Here is a 14,732-nt window from a genome sequence, read left to right on the forward strand (position 1 = left end):
AACTCTCCAAGTCTGTTATGTGACGTCCCCTTTATAGCAATTTGTGTAGGTTTATTAAGGTGTTGACCTATGCACAAGTGAAATTCCACACGTTTAGCATTAGTTAAGAAAACTAATTAATAGGAGGCCCTGCTTGTGTACAAGAAATGGAAGAGAAGCTAAACACAGTGAATTCTTGTTTTGGGGAAAAACACACCTGTTACAGACATTTTTTCCAACTCACATTTGTTTACTTGGTATTTGTTTTTATCCTGCCCAGTATTATTCAGTTTATTTTTTTACCTTTTGGGGCACAAGATTCTTCTGTGTATATTATGAACATGTTGGGGCAAATACCTGTGTTTAGAATTAGGGACACAAATTGAACCTGTAAAGCAACCAGCAGGGGGAGCACAAAAGAGCATCTGGCGTTTTAGCACAGAAGCAGTGCGCATAGCAAGGCTTCTAAAAGAAAAATGTTGTTATTGCTGAGTATCTAAGGTTCATTTATCATTTTTCACTGTCAGTCCAAAGGACACTTCATGATAAATGTCTTCAGCCTCAGCATTTAGTCTGTCAGTGTTGATCTTAAAACGAAGAGTTTAGATTACAAGCTTTTCTGAACAACAGCTTTGTTTATCGCCCTTTGCAGCGATGCTTATTTTGTTACCCACATTAATTTTTTAAAGTACTAAAGAGACCATTTTTGTCTTTCTGCCCGGTAAAATGTAAATAAAAGCAAACAATTGCTAACCGTCTCTAACAACTTTAGCGAAGCAGTTCATTCATCAATCCTAACTAGTAACACATGTCACAGTCAATTTGAGAATGTTGCTTTCATTAGAAGTTCTCTGATTCTGCTTGGTCCCTGAAGATGAAGTTTCCATCTTGAGCTGTCCAGCAGGAAAGACATTTTTAGCATTTATTTTTGCTAACAGATACTTGGAAGGGAGAGAAGTCTGCAGTGAGATGGTCTAAGAGCATCACCATTGCAACTTATTTCATTATGCCTTATGCATCAAGGGACCAGAAATTGTGATGCTTTCATATGATAAAGAGTATTTTAAATCAAAGGTGACAAGATTTGAAGCAAATTGGTTAGGACCCAAAGTTGTCCTTGTGCATGTGAAAGGTTACTTGGGTGGAGGTCCTCTGCCTATTCCTGATGCATCTTCTACAACCCCATCCTACATAATTTCAGAGGCCCTCAGATCCTCAGGAGGGTCTTTTCAGAGGGCAGAAGGGACTAAATAGGAAGGGGCGGATGGGAAAGTTGTATTCTGCTCAAAGTTCATCAGATTGTTCTTTTGTTGCTTTTAACAAATGTCAGCTCTACTGTAAAGAAAATTAATTCTTTAACTGAGGTCTGATGGCAGGGAAAATGCAGGAGTTTGTTTTTCATTAATCACTTCTTCTCTTTAAAATCTGGTTATTGCAGTGATGTTACTTATGATTTATGTATTATGTTATTTGCAATTGATTGTAATGGATCTTTGGCTTTGTACAATAATAGCAATCACTAATATTGTTGTATGTGGCTTGGCTCTCTCACTTAAGTTATCTGCAAGATATTGCTCTGTCGGCATCTTGTACAAGGTATCTGATTTCTGCTTGTTGATCATTGCAGTTTGGATCTGGAAGGCTGACCCTGTGGAAGCACTGGTACTGCAATCATATGCCAAGTTATTTCAGTGGGTTTAGAGGATAGTAATTCCACATAGGATTGCAATACGAGTGTTTTTTAGGCCGCTCCTCAATAATTCTGAGTTGCTCTTTTGCCTTTCCTTTCAATTGCCTATATCTGATAACTGCTTTTGTTGGACTTAATTCTTTTTTTTTTTTTGGATGCAGGAACTCAAGCTATTCCTGCATCATCTTCCCCCCAAATTATTTTTAGAGGAATTGTATTCACAGTTTATTACTTGCTAAATCTCTCAGCTACTTGATCTCTATTGATCTCTATTGATATATGTCTCAGCATATCTGTGAATACTTAAATCCAGAGACCGGAGCCCTGAACAGACAAAACAGGTATTTTCTACAAACCTGAAAAAAAGCTCCAGGTTTGCAGAAATATCTGAAATGCCCTCAGTGGCTGTTGCTAGGCAACCACAACAGTATTGCCAGCCTTGAAGCCTTAGTTTTTGTTGGTAAAAGGCAGTGGGGGGGGGAAGGGCCCCTTCCAGGACTGTGTTGTCCTTTGAGAGGCCAGGCCTGGCTGCAACCACCTGGTGACTTGCTGGCATGTGACTTGCATGACTGACCCAGGACTGGCTGATTGCTGCTATTCAGCAGTAGCCACCCCACATCAGCCAGTGTTGTATAGCACTTAGAATTTCAGACTAGAATGTGGGAGAGCCAGGTTCAAATCCTCACTCTGCCAGGACAGAAGAAGAAGAGTTGGTTTTTATATGCCGACTTTCTCTACCACTTAAGGGGAATTCAAACTGGCTTACAATCCCCTTCCCTTCCCCTCCCCACAACAGACACCCTGTGAGGTAGGTGGGGCTTAGAGAGCTCTAACAGAGCTGTGACTAGCCCAAGGTCACCCAGCTGGGTTCAAGTTGAGGAGTGGGGAAACAAATCCAGTTCACCAGATTACCCTCCACCGCTCATGTGGAGGAGTGAGGAATCAAACCCGGTTCTCCAGATCAGACTCCACTGCTCCAAACTACTGCTCTTAATTACTCTAAGCCACTGCTCCAAACCACTGCTCTTAATCACTACACCACGCTGTAAAGTTTTCTTGGTGACCTTGGGCCACTCACAGATTGTCAGCGTAACCTACCTTACAGGGTTGTTGTAAGGGTAGCATGTAGGAGAGAATGATGTAACCTGATTTGGGTCCCCATTGTGGAGAATGACGTGGTATAAATGAAGTAAATAAATAATTATAGCTGAAGATGGTGGGGGGAGGAAGAAAAGTAGGCTGGTTGGTGGGAGGGCAGGAGAGAAGGAAGCAGGGAAAATAAAGGATATGGGAGTTGACAGGAAAAGGAAATAGTGTAGAGATGGGATACAGAGAAAGTGAAGTGCTCCCTGGAGGTCCTTGCAGGTTCCCCAGTGGGCCCAGTTGCAACTCAGCCATAGTTTTCCTGGGTAGAGGATGCCAGGAGGGAAATCTGAAAATAGGGGTGGGGGGGAGGTAAAGGGAGGTTGGCTGGTGGGTGGGAAAGAGAGAAGGAAGCAGGGAAAGGGGAGGGGCTATGGGGGCTTTCAGTGAAGAGAAAGAGATAACAGTGGGCAAGAGGAAAAATGAGATGCCCCCCACATGTCCTTGCAGATCCCCTGCTTGTAATGTCTATAATTAGTAAAGTCTTTGTTTCTTTGTACAGGGGTCATACATTTTCTGTTTCATTTAAATGTTTCTTTTTTCTCCCCTTCAGCACTCCCATGTCAAGAGAAGTGAGCTGTTTGAAGCCCCTTGGGTGAGAGGCTCATGATTGGGCCCATAGGATTGAGAGAGCCATCCTAAAGAGATTTTATACCCTTCTAATGTCATTGAAGTCAAGGAGATTAGAAGGGTTTAATTGTGTTTAGGATGGCACCCCCCCCCAAAGATGGAAGTTTAAAAGAGTGTCATTGCTCATGATGTGTATACCCAACCCACACACATCTGGAAAAGAAGTTTTGCAGGGATTTTTTTCTTGGTTCTTAAAGAAAGCCTTTTAAACCTATTTGACCAGAAGCATCATGAAGATAAAATAAATATGCCTATACCATGCGAAACAAATCCCCTCTAAATTTACTTTTAAGTCTCTTAAAACTCTTGTTTCTCTCCAACTAACTGCAACTTAGTGTTTAGAATAATGGAATTGTGCCAGTGTAGTATCACAATCCAGGAGATTTATTATTGTTGTGTAGACACTATGATTGTGCTTTGAGCTGATAAACTGCTGGGAAGAATTGCTATTGAAATCCTAGCAACTAAAAAGTGTTAGATTATAGCATTAGTTAATGTAGGATTTTTAAAAGAGTTTAAAAATCCAGGTTACAGTATGGATTTGAAAGCTGATAGAGTATGTTGTATAATATTTCAGTTGTGTTGATTTATACAGGTTGTTAGTACTTCATTCTTGCTTTTATTGACTGTCCTGCCTCTTCTTTGTCTTTAGTCTTATGCTGGAAAATATGTGCCTGCCATTGGTTACTATATTCATACCCATAATGCTGCCGCAAAGATAAAGATCAACTTCAAGGGTATTGCCATTGGAGATGGTCTCTGTGACCCAGAAGTGGTATGCTGACTACTTATTGTATATTTTTAAATGCTTTTTAGATCTAAATAGCAAGGGATTCTCAGATTGCAGGGATAAAAAAGAGCCCTGCCCCAAATGACTTCCTAATGATTCTAACAAACACTATTAATTTTTGCCACATGTTTCTGAACATCAGTTTATGAAATTAACTGCATAGAGTTAGGCTGCGTAAAGCCCATTGACTTTTTAAGGCAGCCTTAGCAAACTATTACAAATACCACATACATCTCTTAGATGAATGCATGGATTTAATTTCTGAAATATTAAAATGGTATTTTAGACAACAGTCTTCACTAATACTGCCCAATTCAGTTTCTGTGTTCCCTTTGTACAGATGTTGGGTGGCTATGCGCCGTTCTTGTATCAAATTGGTTTGGTGGATGAGAAGCAGAGGGCGTATGTCCAGCGGCAGACTGATCTGGGAGCAATCTATATTCAGCAGAAGAAATGGAGAAAAGCCTTTGAAGTATGTATTAGAGGCCCACATGCTGGCCTTCAGCAATTAAAACCATCTGAGCAGAGTAGAGGGGTCAGGAGGAAGCAGAATGGAGGTCAGAAGCTTGGTGCTGGAAAAGGTGTCCATTATACTGCAGCAGAAAGGGGGTAAAAAAAAGAGAAGAGAATAATAGGGGAGAGAAATCTCTGTCCAATGTTTCTCCAGAATTTACCTTGGCCTCTTTTCAAACCGGAGTGCCTTAGTGTATGTTTATACAGGCATCTCTTTCATGAATTGCTTTAGTTTCTCTAAGCCAGTGCTTGTGTGCCCTAAAGGGTTAGCTTATCCCCAGGAAATCAGAAGAAATGCAATCCTGGAACACACTGCCTATGCTCGAACACATGCACAAAACCCTTTACATCCATGGATAATGGTTCCAGGTTTTTTTTGCCAAAAGAAGGGGGAGGAAGGGAACTCCACCACCCGCTGCCGTTGCTGACTGGCATTTTCAGTGAATCTGGCAACACTATATCGTGCTTCCCATCAAATTAGGTGCTAGAGTAGCATTTCGATGCATGCTGTGATTGCGAAGAGCCAAACTGTGATTTATTGGGTTTTCTCTCTGATTTTAGAGATTAGCCTTTTAAAATGCATATCTATCATCGATCATTTAGCTTGGCATCCTGCCCTCGGCAGGGTCTGCTGCATTAATTTCATATCATTCCCTAATATTCACTCACTTCACAAACATTGCCTATGGAGCAGGATTGTGCTAAGTGCTCTAGCTTGGGGAGGAATAGAGTGAAGCAATGAATGGTTCCGCAGAGTATGCGGAGTCATTTCTCCCTCCTACTGGGTGGAGGCTGAATGCAGGATTTCTCTTCCCCTGGTAAGGGTAACTCAGCTCCCAGAACACAAGGCACATCCATCCATTTGGTATGTCCTGCCTGTTGTGTGCTCCATCATGAAAACCTTTTTTTTTTGCCATCAAGAGACGCTCAGAGGTGGTTCGCCATTGCCTGCCTCCGCGTCACAACCCTGGTATTCCTTGGAGGTCTCCCATCCCAATACTTGCCAGGGCCAACCCTGCTTAGCTTCTGGGATGCTACAAGATCAGGCTAGCCTGGGGCTATCCAGGTCAGGGCAATGCAAACACCTCTCTTTCTTTGGAAATTTTTAAGCAGAGGCTAGATGGCCATCTGACAGCAATGCTGATTCTGTGAACTTAGGCAGATCATGAGATGGAGGGCAGGAAGGGTTACGTCAGTGCTTGGCTTTCATGGGCCTTTCTTAACATGCCCAGGAAAATGCCAATCACCACTTTGGGGCCAAGAAGCAATTTTCCCCAGTCCAGTTTGGCCAGGGATCCTGGAAGTTTTTTTGTTTTGTTTTTTGCCATCTTCTGGGCATGGAACAGGTCACTGGGAGTATGGGGGAAGGTAGTTGTGAATTTCTTGCATTGTGCAGGGGACTGGACTAGATGATTCTGGAGGTCCTTTCCAACTCTATGATTCTATGATCTAGTCATGGGAAATTGAATTGCACAGAGCTTTCTGCCTCTTTTAGAAATTATTAGGGACAATAACATGGGTAGTACTCAGTGAAAGGTAAGCTCTGTGGTCTGTACTACATTCTTGTACGTGGTTCTCTTCCAACAGGTGTTTGACGTTCTGTTGAATGGGGATGAAACTGGAAGCCCTTCCTATACTCAGAATGTCACAGGGTGTACCAACTACTTCAATTTCTTGCAGTGCCAGGTAAAGGCTGCAGGTTACTGTAAACAATGGAAATACTGGTATTGGGGCTATCAACATCAAAGTCTCTAGGCAAGCTGGTAACTAGCAACCATTGATTGCAGTGTGTTTGGGGAAAGCCCTTTTTTGTTTTGGGGTTTTTTTTTTGTTTTTTGTTTTGCTTAAAGCTAAGCAGATCAAGCATTGCCAGATTGAGGAATGCACAGTGTCCAGATCACGGGAAGTGATGGTATCATTTTACTCTGCTCTGGTTAGACCTCACCCAGTGTTCAGTTTTGGGCACCGCAGTTTAAGAAAGACGTAGAGAAGCTGGAACATGTCCAGAGGAGGGCAACAAAGATGGTGAGGGGTCTGGAGACCAAGTCCTATGAGGAAAGGTCGAAGGAGCTGGGTATGTTTAGCCTGCAAAGGAGAAGACTGAGAGATTATATGATAACCATCTTCAAGTACTTGAAGGGCTGTCATATAGAGGAGGGTGCTGAGTTGTTTTCTGTTGCCCCAGAAGGTTGGACCAGAACCAATGGGTTGAAATTAAATCAAAAGAGTTTCCATCTAGACATTAGGAAGAATTTTCTAACAGAGCGGTTCCTCAGTGGAACAGTCTTCCTTGGGAGGTGGTAAGCTCTCCTTCCCTGGAGGTTTTTAAGAAGAGGTTAGATGGCCATCTGTCAGCAATTCTGATTCTATGACCTTAAGTAGATGATGAGAGGGAGGGCATGTGGGCCATCTTCTGGGTATAGAGTTGGGGTCACTGGGGGTGTGGGGGTGGAGGTAGTTGTGAATTTCCTGCATTGTGCAGGGGGTTGAACTAGATGACCCTGGTGGTCCCTTCCAACTCGATGATTCTATGAGCAGTTATGCACCTGCTGCCTAGGAGAAATAAGGGGGATTAGACTCCTAGCATTGTGGAATAGCATATTCTGTCTGTAGAATGTGTGTTTCCTTGCACATCCCCATTCTCTGCTTGCTATGGGCAGGACAACCTTGTGCTGCTGCAGAACAGGAGGAGGTTGTACCTTTATTTCTTGGAGGATAGGGCAATGTGCTAGGCAGATGAACAAGGGAGGGCTGTTGCTTTCAAGCCTTTCTTAGGGGCTTTGTGTAGGCATTTGGTTGGCCACTGTGGGAAACGGGATAAAGGAGTAGGTGCTTCCTTGGTTTGATTTAGCAGAACTGTTTGTATGTTCTTGAGGAAAATCTTGTACAGTGAAGGAGTTTCTATGGAGCAAACTCACGTTGCCTGCCTTGAATGTTGTTCAACACAAATGCACACTGTCCAGGCAGTGACAAATGAATGTGGCTGCACTGTTTCACCAGCAACAAACATCTGGCCTTTCTCCTCTGATCAGTTACCAAGTACCACCAGTTTTCACGACCTGCTGTGTTCCCCCTTTTATGAAACTAATAGGCTTGAATGTATTAAATTGCTTCAACATTTCAGACTACAACATGAAAAGGCAGGGGTCAGTTAAGACAATTCCCACCTTACGTTGTTCTCTGCGTGCTTAGCTGCCAAAAAAACTCCTGGGGATGGATAAGTTGGGTGTATAATTTTATTGTGTTGACTTAATGTAGCCTTTTCTCACATTTTCTTTTATTTATTTTTTTAACCAGGAGCCGGCTGATCAGGAATATTTCGGAAAGTTGTTATCATTGCCAGAAGTAAGGAAATCTATCCATGTTGGGAACTTGACTTTTCACGATGGGTCTGTAGTGGAGAAGCATTTGCTTGAAGATGTGATAAAGACAATCAAGCCATGGTTAGCTGTTCTGATGGATAATTACAGGGTGAGTAACCACCATTTGACAGCATTTTATTTACTTATTTTATTTATTAATGACTTGCTTTTCTCCCCAAGGGGGATCCGAATCCGTCTACAACATAATTCTTTCCCCCTTAACTTTATCCTCTCAAGAATCAACCTGTGACACAGCAAGTTTCCACAGCAAAGTAGGGATTCAAATCTGAGTCTCACAGATCTTACTGTGACTTCTAACCACAACAACATGTTGGCTGTCTGTAGGCTCTCTGAGTCAGAAGAGTTAGTTTTTATACCCTGCTGTTTCTCTACCTTTAAGGAGTCTCAAAGCAGCTTACAGTTGCCTTGCCTTGCCTTCCCCTCCCCGCAACAGACACCCTGTGAGGTAGGTGGGACTGAGAGAGTATGACTACCCAAGGTCACCCAGCAGGCTTCATGTGTAGGAGTGTGGTTCACCAGATTAGTGTCTGCCGCTCAAGTGGAGGAGTGAGCAGTCAAACCCGGTACTCCAGATAGGAATCTGCCACTCTTAACTACTACACCATGCTGGCTGACATGGGGTTCAGACTAGTTGATAGTTCCCAGGATTTGATAAATAGAAGCACAGTACTTGACGTTTTAAATTATTTTGTCCCTTGGAGCAACAGTAGTCTTTTGTGCCCCTTTTTGCCAATCACTTTTGGGGGAGGGGGAATTGGTATGCACACACATCTCCTTGGGTGGCAGTACCACTCTAAAGCAAAGTCTGTTTGCACCCCTGATAGGCTGTTGTGTTGCTTCTGGCTCTCCCCTCCCCCAATTCAGTTCCTGCAAACGGTACCATTGTCATGAAGCCAATGAGATCTGGCTAAATGCAGAGGTCAGTGAGGATACCCAAAAGCCAGCATACAATGAGGGTGAATTCCCATGTTGAGCTCTACATTTGTATGACATTTAATTAGCTGTACAACAGCTTCATCATTTGAAGGAAGAGAATTAAAAATGAAACCTATCTTGAAAAGAAAATAAGGGTGCCATTTCAGCAGCTGATTGGGGTACTGTCAAAGGAGCCAGTGTTGTGGGGGAAGAGAGGTCTCAGGGGCATCCCCCCCCCCCTCCGAAAGCACACTTTTAACCAAAAATTTATCAGCCAGACTTTTGGCCCAGCTGCTTCTGGTGAGCATCATAGCTCTTCTCAAAACTGTATTTTCACGTATTTCATTAGATGAGTGTTGTGATGGGCAACTAAGTTTAACTTTGTAGTACATACTATTAGAAGACACTTTTGTGCATTCCAAGTTGAGTGGTGTAGTGCAGAATTTTAATTTAATATATTACAACTGTTTCCCCCATTTTTTCCATTGTGAAACTGGTGGCTTATGTGGGATTCCCAAAAGGTGTCCCATCGAAGACCCAGAATAAAGACCAAACCCAGAATGAATCAGGACTTCAGTGGCATCTTAAAGACTAGCAAAATTTATTCCAGCATAATCTTCTGGGAGTCAGGTGCTTACTTCACCAGACCTGTGTGGCTTCAATGAGTCCCCCAAACCATACCAGAACTGCAGCAGTGTTCCTGGAAATCACTGGTACCTTTCCCTCAAGACCGTGTGGTTTGTGTGCATCAGGATGAGGGGGCCAGGCCAGGCTGAATCTCCCTGCCTGAATGTACTGCACAGCTTGGACTCTGTCTTGTCTCCTCAGGTGAAGCTGAACAAACATGTCCTATGGTTACTTGATGTCAGAAATTAATGTAGGAAAGATGTTTGTTAGAGAGAAATGTCTGATATTTTGTGGGAAAGGATGAATATCCTCTTGAATTTTTCTGGAGTTAAGCATTTAAGGGGTGTAAAAAAAGAATGTAGGGGGGCTAGCATTTGTGCTTCTCACTCAACCAAAACCAGATGGAGAATAATTCTCCTCATAATTCACTGTATATGGTTTGCAAAAGATGCAGTATGGCATGAGGTAGCTGCAGTGATGGATGTAGGGGTCCATTGACCTTTCAAAAGAGCGCAATCACTTCTAGATTAAGAGCATCACATTTGGTGCTTAGAAATTGATTCCGGATTGGTTCAGAAATTCTGCTGCAGACTCTGGTACTCCAGAGTCTCTCTGTCAAACTGTTGGCTGTGTTGGTTTTTCTTTTCCATGTACAAGTTAATAAAGAATTAAGAAAAAAATATGAGGCTGGATCCGGTAACACCCTTCCTTAACTATGAGCTCTTCTTCCAACATCTTTCCTCTGACAGAGAACTCTTCACTTTATGGAAGAGAGTCATTGGATTCCATTCAGTGTTATTTGAGAAATGCTGTTTCAGTAGCGGACTATTAAAAACATGCCGTCAGCATCTGGTGGTATCTGACTATTTTTGTCAAATCCTGTTGGCATAGCTTATTGGCTGGAAATCCTGTAACTTTTGGACTTATTTAAAGAAGAGCTGGCCCTGACCTGAATAGACCAGGCTAGGCTGATCTCATCAGATCTTGGAAACTAAGGTTAGTATTTGCATGGGAGACAACCAAGGAATACCAGAGCGCTATGCAGAGTAGGCAATGGCAAACCATCTCTGAACATCTCTTCCCTTGAAAACCCTACAGGGTCACCATAAGTCAGCTGATTGTAGCCTTGTTGGATTTCAATGGATCTGTAAGGAATGGATCTTATATAACAGTTTTGTAATCCAGCATGTCACGATTCTGCTTATGACACGGCGTAATGGCTTATGTTTCCAGAGCTGGAAGAAGTGATACATGCAAAGGCGGATTAAATGATAATGACACTGGCTTAGTGTTCTGAAGAAAACCCAATCTTCCTTGTTTAAAGCCATATTTCCAGCCATCTTATTCAGCTGAGCTTCCTAAAGGTTACAAACTTCCACCCATCAAATAGAGCATCCAGGTGGCTGAAGGTTTATTGCAACATTTAATTGGGCTGGCTTTTTAAAAATGTTACTGAGATTGGCCATCTTGCTGCAAGGTTATTAAAGGTGGGTAGGGGCTAAGCAGGACCCCTAAAGGGTTTCTAAAATTGAACAGAGGAAGCAAGCTTCTAATTTTTCTTAATTAAATAGAAGGAAGCTCATTTATATTGATAATCAATTTTACTTCCTCTTGTAAATTACCATATGCAATTTTAAAAGTTCTTAATTACTTTTGCTACTTTGCTTCTGACTTTTTGCACCAATGAACAAAATGACATTTATTATAACTAACTTAACCATGACCCAGAATTCCTTCTGCTTCAGAGAATCAGGTTGTTGGCATGATGGATTGGTTGTTAGGTTAAGTCTGGTCGTAAACATACCAAAGTTAGTATGGATCAAAAGGGCCCTTATAAAATCTTAAATGATCAGAGCTACCATGTTACTGTAGTTGTGGTGGTTAAAAACTAGGACCTAACCTTTCAAAGACTTTTCTTCTTAGCCAGACATAACGCTTACCTCTCAATTAATTATTTGCAGATTCTTAAATTCCCCAATCGAACAGGAGTCTGCCCATGTGGAAAGGCAAAGACAGGAACACTTACCCATTTTTTATTCAATTGTGATTTTTATTCTTCTAGAAGGTCTTTTATTACACCATTGGTTCCACACTTTCTTGTATGTTCTCACAACTACCACTTAATCTACTTGCTGACTGGTAAAGATAAGGCTGTTACTCTATCCGTAGTTTATTATTTAATGGCCGCTTTGAAGATAACGCTGAAAGTTATAATCAAGTTACGCCTAAATGCTCATTTGCATACAGGCACTCTTTTTGCACTGGAACTGAATCTAATGATTGGAGTATGCGACTGAGCAGGAGTTACCAGGGCTGTGTGTGCCTTGGAGCCTCTTCAGAAAGGGCAGGGTGTTGCAACATTAGCTGCCGACAGTTTGAACTCTACAGTACAGAGTGTGGCCTTCTACCATTGTCTGGTCGACAGCCTCTGCTGTAACTCAGGTTTGGACTTCCGCCACCCTCCTCCAGGCCTTGTTTAGGGTATAATTCCATGTGGGCTTGGCTGGTGGACAATATTCAGTTTGCATCACTATCCTATTCAAAGCAATGGCAAATTCCCTTGCTTTTAAATTTTCTCATTCATTCCAACCTCTTCTCATATGTTTTGACTAAGCAACCAGATTGAAATAATGGAAAGCTCGGTCACATTGATGGTGATTAAAGAATGGTAGCTAAAGAAGGCACAGGACTGCAGGAAAGCACTCAGGGTACTCAAATTTTTAATGAGATTTATTTGCGGTCCCAGCACTGAAGGGGTGGGAGAGAGATGACGATAACTGAAGAGATGACGAGGCAACTCCCTTCCTCCCCACAACCACAAGAACATACAATGACAACGGACAACCTTCTGCATTGAAAATGGCCACAACTTTATTGGTTGCAGCAGTTGTCAGAGTCTTGGCACAGCATGGAGCAGTGGATCCTGGCATCGGCAAGCTGGGCATGTTCCCTATGAGCCCTCACCTCCAAATCCCTTAAGGGGATCCCCGAAGATGGGGGAAACAGGCACACATGCCACCTTTCCCTCAAAAATGGTTCTGGCCTCATGCTGACATTGCCCAATGCAGTTGTCCCAGAGAATAAAATAACAAGACATGGATTATACAGAAAAACCCAACCCAGCACCCCTGAAATGCTGCAAAACAAAGGGAAGGATGGGTGGGGAAATCTACGGGGCCGACTGTGCCTGGCAGGACTTAAATAGGGGAAAGCTCAGTCATATTGACAGAGATCCAAAAAATGGTAGCTAAAGAAGGTTCAAGACTGCAGGAAAGCAATAGCTCTCAGGGTACTCTTATTTTTAATTAGGTTTATTTATGTAGAAATTGTGTGCGCTACCTCTCAAGAGACCTGCTTGAGGCCCTTTCTAAGGCGTATTAACAGATTTATCAGAGCAGACTATCCCATCTGCATCTAAACTGTGTCTTTTAAAATCTCCACATGACTTTACTTATCAATTTTGTGTATAAACTAACATTTCCTAAGAGCTGTGTGTAGATGATTTCTGAGATCCTCCTTCCTGCCACAGCCCCTTCTGTCTTCCCTCCTGAAAAGCAACTCCTGGTTGTTGGGCGAAGGATCCTCCGGAACAGTTTTCAACACAGCATGGCAGCTGCAGCTGGAAGGGAATTGGCAGAAATTAAGACTCTACCTGTGCTCATGTGGATCTCCCTTTTACTTTCGCAAGGGGCTTTCTAGAGCCAAGCCATGTTGACCCGAAATGGAGGTGCTTTGTAGCCTTAATTGATACTTTATTCTTTTGGGGGATTTATCTATTCCTACTATTTGGAACTCGTTTTGGTAGTTGTCTTGGGTTTTTTTTAACAGAAAGGCAGGATATTGATATTGTGAATAAATAGCAAAACCCAGTAAAATGCAAAGGAACTACATTCCTTATTTTTTTGATCTTTCCCAAATTCCCTCAAATTCCAGATATCTATGAATGCCAGAAGTCTGTTCTATTTTTTTTTTTACCAATACCTTCCTGTTTCTCTCCAACACATTTTTTCCCCAGGCTATAAAGGGAGTAAAATTTCTTTTGAAGACTTTCCCGTTGCATGGAAATTGGGACATATTACTAACTTGACTATTTGTGTGCTTCTTTCTATTTCTGAGCTTGTGCTCCATTTCCTCCCAGTTTGCACTTGGGGATTGTCTCTAGCTGCCCTTTTCTGCTTTAATTTTGGCAACATCTTTTTTTACATAGAAAGTGCATCTGTTACTGAAATGTTCAGTGATTTTATCAGATTTTCTGTGCTTTATGGTGTCACTTCTGAGGAAATAGTACACCAGGAGGTTCAGACGTTGAATATGTGCAAACTGACCATTTCTCCGGACTTGCCTATAACATTGACTATATTGTTCATCATAAGTTCAGAAAAGAACCTCAGGAACCTAAACACACATACATTTCAAATATGGGTTCTTTTGCAGTTAGAGACCTTTCCCCCTTAACTATATTATTGTTGCTCTTTAAGACAGACACATACTTCAGAAACCTAGAAGTGACAATGACTGTTTTATCACTTTGGGGGTATCCACACTAGCAGTTTAGTCACTCTTCATTTGGCATCACTTTTATGTTTCAAGATTATCACACATTTTTACACACACCTTCAGCTTTATTTATTTCCTTAATATTGAATTTAAGAGCCCCTTGGCGCAGAGTGGTAAGCTGCAGTACTGCAGTCCAAACTCTGCTCACGACCTGAGTTCGATCTCAATGGAACGGTTTCAGGTAGCCGGCTCAAGGTTGAGTCAGCCTTCCATCCTTCCGAGGCCTGTAAAATGAGTACCCAGCTTGCTGGGGGTAAAGGGAAGATGACTGGGGAAGGCACTGGCAAACCACCCCGTAAACAAAGTCTGCCTAGGAAACATCGGGATGCGATGCACCCCATGGGTCAGGAATGACCCGGTGCTTGCACAGGGGACCTTTACCTTTTTAAATATTGAATTTGCGTGTTTATATATTTATCCACTACATAAATTGGATGCAGAGTTTCAAAAGCAGCGGGAGAAGGACCCATGAGAGAATATGGTGGCTTAGCGGGGTTTTTAGATC

General features: G+C 42.3%; 1 protein-coding gene across 1 annotated transcript in view; it reads left to right on the forward strand.

Moving 5' to 3' along the window:
- CPVL (carboxypeptidase vitellogenic like) overlaps nucleotides 1-14,732 on the forward strand; it is a 49,424-nt gene that overhangs the window by 16,376 nt on the left and 18,316 nt on the right. Inside the window, exons 7-10 of the mRNA XM_056857430.1 lie at nucleotides 4,095-4,217; nucleotides 4,573-4,704; nucleotides 6,333-6,431; nucleotides 8,043-8,216. Coding sequence (XP_056713408.1) covers nucleotides 4,095-4,217; nucleotides 4,573-4,704; nucleotides 6,333-6,431; nucleotides 8,043-8,216 — 528 coding nt within the window. The remainder of the gene's footprint in view (nucleotides 1-4,094; nucleotides 4,218-4,572; nucleotides 4,705-6,332; nucleotides 6,432-8,042; nucleotides 8,217-14,732) is intronic.

This window comes from Euleptes europaea, chromosome 11 (genome assembly GCF_029931775.1).
Source record: "Euleptes europaea isolate rEulEur1 chromosome 11, rEulEur1.hap1, whole genome shotgun sequence".
NCBI classification, from domain to species: domain Eukaryota; kingdom Metazoa; phylum Chordata; class Lepidosauria; order Squamata; family Sphaerodactylidae; genus Euleptes; species Euleptes europaea.